Raw genomic sequence first — 6226 nt, 5'->3', positions numbered from 1 at the left:
TCATTAATGCTCTTGTGGCTGAATGGAAGCAAATCCCTAGTGGAAAGCATTCCCAGAAGAGTGGAGGCTGTCATAGTAGCAAAGGGGGGACCAACTCTATATTAATGCCCATGGTTTTGAATGAGATGTTCAACAAGCACACATGGGTGTGATGTTTGGGTGTCCACATACTTTTGTCCATGAGTGTAGTTTACTTTGTTTTTAAAAAAAATAAAAATAATAAATTTAGGTGATTATTCGATTCTAAATTATTGTAGCTGAAGTAGAGAGCGAGCGACTTCTTAAACAGCTCTGTTCCCTCTGCTCTGTGCAAGTTCAGTGTTTCTGTGGTGTGCATGGAGAGACTACAGCCCGTGCGCCCCTTGCCCTTCACCCTCGTCGTTATTAAACCACCAATCACACAAGCGAATACTGAACGTGTCGAGCATGCGCACTAGTCTATTAAATTCATGCGCTGTCTAGCCGACAGCCACGATACTGGGTGGTCGAGGTCATATTGATCGAGGTGCACGAAAAGGTGAGCAAACTGAAGGACTATTACAAAATTACATTAACCGCGTAACTAATATTGGTATATTGAGCATATGTTGTAACTTTAGGTTACAATAACTAATATATCTGATTGTATGTGTAGACCTAGTTTAGCGAACGTTAAGTAGCTATCGTTCACTTAACGCACCGGGAATAGCCATTGTAGCCAGCAATCTTACAGTAGCCTTACGTTGACTACAAGTGAGTTCGTTAGGAAGGTACATATTTATTTCAAAATATTTTAGTTCGCAAAGCTAGCTATAGCTGTGGGTTGAGAAATTTGGCAACAGCATGTATGGACAATGGAATCCACCTTGTTGGACTAATGTACTACTAGATATCCTAGCTACGAGCTAGGTTACTGTTACTAACATTAACGTTACCTCACTGTATTTATTTTAGCTAACTAGCTAAGGTTGACGTAACGTGACAGTCAGTAGTAAGCCATGTTATTTTTCATTCTCTGGCTACTATATGTCAAATAGGTTCAAGTTCGTCCGACGTTACGCCACTAAAGTTTTTGCTGTTGTAGGCGCCGTGTGAGAACGTGCGTAATTAGAGCAGTGCGAAGCTAGCTATCCTGATAAAATTTTAACTAGGCCGTAGTCATGCAGTCTGACTGACCGCGAATAATAAGATTGCCTGCGAAATGAAAATGTCATTCACATACCTTTCCTACCCATCGTACTAATTGATGCGGTGAGCTAGACTACATAGAAAATGTGACGTTACAGCGGCTTTGGAAGCGTCGACATCCGTTGCCCATTTCTAACGTTAACTTTGACCAAATTAATTAAGTTATATTGTATATTTTTACAAAGGGGTTTGCAGACTAACTAAGATTCTTAGTAAGAACAAATATATGTTAAGCAGTAGTCTGAGGTTGTTGTAGTTGGCTTCTGAATTAAACTTTACGTACCACACCTTACTAGACATTTTAAATTGATTTGAACTCGCGTTTTTGTCTGGACTTCACTTTCCTCACTGTGTTTTCCTCACATGGTTATGATGGAGCGAGGAGACCATAATGAGCAAGATGTAATTGAGATTTTTAAAAATTGATAACAAATCGGCAAATGCCCATGTCTCCCTTGTGCGTGTTCTGTTAGCCGTTAAAGTAACCATGGTGTGTAATTTGTATTAATTTTCCCCTGAATGTATCTTTATTTGAGAAAAGTGGAAGCTGAGGGTAGTGTTGGCCTTTTTCAACAGGGCTGCTGATCTACAGCTATGGCAAAGCTGTTTGAGTCCATTGGAAAGTTGGGTCTGGCCCTGGCCATAGGTGGAGGTGTGGTGAACTCTGCACTCTATAACGGTGAGTCCTGAGTGGACAATTTTACCTATCGGGGTATAATCTGATTTGCTTGACCTAGAATTTGAAACAATCATGGATGGCTGCTCGGTGGTCTGAAGATTTTTTTTTCTATTGCATGTGTACATGCAGAATGCTAAATGATAAAATCATGCAAGAATTGTGAATTTAATGCAGTACTGGAGTGGGTTTGATTTAAAACCTTTCCTCATTGTGTTCTAGTGGATGCTGGACACCGTGCTGTAATCTTTGACAGATTCCGGGGGGTGCAGGATGCAGTGGTGGGTGAGGGCACCCACTTTGTCATCCCCTGGGTACAGAAGCCCATCATTTTTGACTGCCGGTCCCGCCCTCGCAACGTGCCAGTCATCACTGGAAGCAAAGGTGTCATCACTTCCCATCTTCAGGCAGTGTCGTTTTACAAATGCTCTAATAGACCAACTTTTATGGAACTTTTAAGACATTCACCCCATGTTGTAGTCTCTCCCTCTTCACAATTTTCCTCTCATCCCTCCTACCTGCTTTTTTCCCCCTTTTCTTCCTGTCTGCTTTTTCTGATGTCTTTCCACAGATATCAGGGTTGTCTCGTTCATATTCTTTAGTGAAAAGAAAAATGATGACAAGGCTGCTAAGTTTCTCAGCCTGTCACACCACTGTTCTAGTGTTTGGATGGGTCCCACAGTCTGTGTTTGAATCCTAACTGGCCAGCAGCCTCACAGATTTAAAAAATTTTTTAAAAACACTAACGCTGTGTAAAAATAAAATGCTGAGATTTCGCACAAATAGTGCTTGGTGCTCAAGTGAGTAAGTGAAAAGGAAGACTGGGACTAAGGCAAATCTTACAGTATCCAGCGGTCCTCTGTCATTTGTCCAGCTCTATCTTCTTAATATTGAAGTTTTGGTCTCTCTTACATTGATGCCAAAAGAATTTAACGCTTCCTCTGAAACTTTGTCACGGCATGGCCAAACACAGTAACTTCAGTGGACGTTCAGAAGCTCTGGAAACTCCTTTTGACCATTCATCTCTAGTCAAGAGACAGGGAGGCGGAAGGAACGTAGAGGGACCGACCGCCCCGTTGGTGTATAACTGGGATCTTTCCTCGTTCTTCTCCCTCCAGACCTGCAGAACGTGAACATCACGCTGCGTATCCTTTTCCGGCCCGTAGCGGGCCAGCTGCCACGCATCTTCACCAGCATCGGGGAGGACTACGACGAGAGGGTGCTGCCTTCCATCACCACCGAGGTGCTCAAGTCCGTGGTGGTGAGTGCGAGACTTGAGCCGCGCGCCGGAATCCAGGCCAGCGATCCCACCGGTGCCGGAAACGTAGCGGGCGGGTCTGAAATGGCGGCGGTGGTTCACCGCTCTGTGGTCTCTGCAGGCGCGGTTCGATGCCGGGGAGCTGATCACACAGAGAGAGCTGGTGTCGCGACAGGTCAGCGAGGACCTGACGGAGAGAGCCTCCACCTTCGGCCTGATCCTGGACGACGTCTCACTGGTACTTATCGTGCAGTTGCATTTGTGCTAGTTTGCGTAGCTTGACATTTTCTGTGCTTAATTTCAAAGTTAAAAAAATAATTAATTAGAAATGAGCATAGAAATAAGGGCAAGTAAATGGTGGGGAATGAAATTTGCTTTAGAAATGTTTTGTGTTGGGTTGTCGGTGCCAGTCCAGCCCAGACCAGCTTAGTGACTGTTCTCTCCAAACAGACTCACCTGACGTTTGGGAAAGAGTTCACAGAGGCTGTGGAGATGAAGCAGGTGGCACAGCAGGAGGCAGAGAGGGCGCGGTTTGTCGTGGAGAAGGTAAAAGTGCTGCTGCTGAAGTTCTATGCTGCACATAAAGGCATTTTGCACAACCTGAACCAGTTCAGCTGACCGATTTTTGGCCAGTGAGGTTTGCATACACAGCATTAAGCCACGTGTTCTGCTCAGTTAAGTGATATGTTTTTCTTATTGCTTGGTTTTTGAAGAACTTGATGTATGCAGTGTTAATTATTTAGATTTTTTTGTTTAAACAGGAAGGCACAGAAGTAAACTTTAGTAATTGGTGTCCTTTTGCATTCCTTGAATAAAGAATTACAGGACTGAGAAGTTGTATTTACCTTTGTATATTGTATATTTTGTGTAGACAATGCTTGTAATGGTTTTTAGCATGTCTTTTGATTATTTTGTAGGTGAAATTGACCTACCAAGTGATATTTAATATGTTGAAGGTCTTGTATCTAACTTGCTCAAGCTTACATAAACCCTGAAGCAAACGCTTGACCCTGGTGGCCCTCCCTTCTGTCTCCCAGGCGGAGCAGCAGAAGCAAGCCGCCATCATCTCGGCACAGGGCGACTCCGAGGCCGCCCTGCTCATCGCCAACTCCCTGGCCACGGCCGGCGACGGCCTGGTGGAGCTGCGCAAGCTGGAGGCGGCCGAGGACATCGCCTTCCAGCTCTCCCGGTCCCGCAACATCACCTACCTGCCGTCCGGCCAGGGGACGCTGCTGCAGCTGCCCCAGTGAGCCTCCCGCTGCCCCACCTCGCCAGCTGCCCAGCGCCCCTCCAACACACGTTCTCCCCCTACAGCACACTTTCTGTCCTGTCACACCGTAGACCCTTCACAGCAAGACGAGGTACCCCTTGCGTGGGAGAAGCATGATTTTGTGTTGGGAAGTCTGTGTGTGAGGACATACCATAGAGGACTTGCAGCGGGCATAAGAAGAGTTTGCTGACCTTTTATAATTCAGAATAATGTAATGGCATTATGTTACTTCTGACTTTATCTACTCCGTAATGTGTATTCATATTTGGGGGCAGCCGAGTGTGGAATTGCCTTGATCAGTGGGAATGGTGGTGGTCGGGGTTAATCAGTTTCATAGAGCTGGTTGCAGTCAGAGTTCAGTGATTTTTCAGTTTTTTTTTTTTCCATCAAAATTTCACTTCTACAAGAATCAAGGCACCTGCACAGAGAGCGAGTCTTGTGAAGCTTTCTCCAGCATTGTGTCATGTTTAGTTCATGAAATTTAAAGCTCCCGAGCAAGAGCTCCATAGACTGATAAAGAATAATGCAGTAAATGTTGCCCGTTTCCCCGTCTTGATCATTGTGGTTTTCATTCACTTCAGACTGGTAATTTGTATTAGGGCATTGCAAGCGAACCTGGGAATCATTTTGTCGCGTCTGCCTTACAGTCTGTTATAAAATTACTCGACCATTTGGACGTGGGGGTAATCTCACCAACCGATCACTCTGCAGTTATCAACCCCTGGTAATGAAGGTATTTGAGTTTCTTCTCCCTGGGCATGCGCCCTCCAGTAAGACTGGGTGGGGAGGTACATGGGGTCACCTACAACAGTCATAGGCTTGGAAGCTCTGTCTGGCTTGAAGAGAGATTAAGATGGCTGCTTGATTTGAAGGATCATATCATCTGTTTTACCTCTGACATTTCTGACAGGATATGGTATGGAATACATTTGGCTGAGCAGAGAAGGATGCGAAGTTTCATGGCAAACATTGATTTCTTTGGTCATTCTTGTTTAAAAGTATGTGAAACTCTCATTCCACCCAGCTCTTATTGCTGAACAATAAAACATCTTATTTCTATTGTGTTGTTTGGTTCCTTTTTATACATGTGGTTTTGTGCTTTATGTACTGTACATTTACACTTGTGTAACCACAGAGGGTGCTATAATGCATTTCTCAATGCATATTCAGTAAGGGACTGCTTGTTTTGAGCCATTTGTTATGGATTTGTTTTTTGTCAACAAAATATAAAGACAATGGGTTACTTTTATATAAGCAGCTTTATAATGAGAGAAATGTCATACTTGTGAGGTAGTCATAATGGTGGCATAAATCATTTTAAATAGGTTATTTGCTAATAAGTTTTAGTGGCATAATTACTACTCAAATTAGTTGTAATAATTAGATCCTCCTGAATGTACAATTTCAGTGTAAAATTTGGTTCTGCCAGGATATCCAGGAGTTTACAACAGTAGTCATATGATATATACAGTATAAACTAGCCTTTCTGTTTTTGTAGATCAGTGAAGGAAATCCACACTTTTAAGCATGAGGACATGAAAGGTGATTAGTCAGAATGACAGTTTGGGAGTGTGTTATCAGTTCAGACTCCCAGGGTTCACAGAGACCAAGCTATCTGACCTAATGTGGTCAACACATTTATTTTGATGTGTAAATTGGAGCCATTTCCAGCCCTGTCCCAAACTGGATTTGCTAACAAATTCCGTAGTCTGAGCAGGAAATATAGCCTGCATTAATTTTCACTGATGCAATGATGACGTTGCCACTTCAAGGCATGTCTTTGTAAAAAATAAAAAGTACAAATTACAAATCTTGTATCTCAGATAAACGAATGGGAGTTTATATAATTTGTTAA

General features: G+C 43.4%; 1 protein-coding gene across 1 annotated transcript; it reads left to right on the top strand.

The window, feature by feature from the left end:
- The first annotated feature begins 370 nt into the window (after nucleotides 1-370).
- LOC118221824 (prohibitin) lies at nucleotides 371-5430 on the top strand. The gene is made up of 7 exons (XM_035407220.1): nucleotides 371-517; nucleotides 1744-1846; nucleotides 2066-2227; nucleotides 2962-3104; nucleotides 3223-3339; nucleotides 3552-3647; nucleotides 4139-5430. The coding sequence occupies exons 2-7, from the start codon at nucleotides 1762-1764 to the stop codon at nucleotides 4349-4351; spliced, it is 816 nt and encodes a 271-aa protein (XP_035263111.1). The 5' UTR covers nucleotides 371-517; nucleotides 1744-1761; the 3' UTR covers nucleotides 4352-5430.
- The last annotated feature ends 796 nt before the right edge of the window (nucleotides 5431-6226 follow it).

This window comes from Anguilla anguilla, chromosome 2 (genome assembly GCF_013347855.1).
Source record: "Anguilla anguilla isolate fAngAng1 chromosome 2, fAngAng1.pri, whole genome shotgun sequence".
In the NCBI taxonomy this organism is placed as follows: domain Eukaryota; kingdom Metazoa; phylum Chordata; class Actinopteri; order Anguilliformes; family Anguillidae; genus Anguilla; species Anguilla anguilla.
This window is presented reverse-complemented; position numbering and strand designations above follow the sequence as displayed.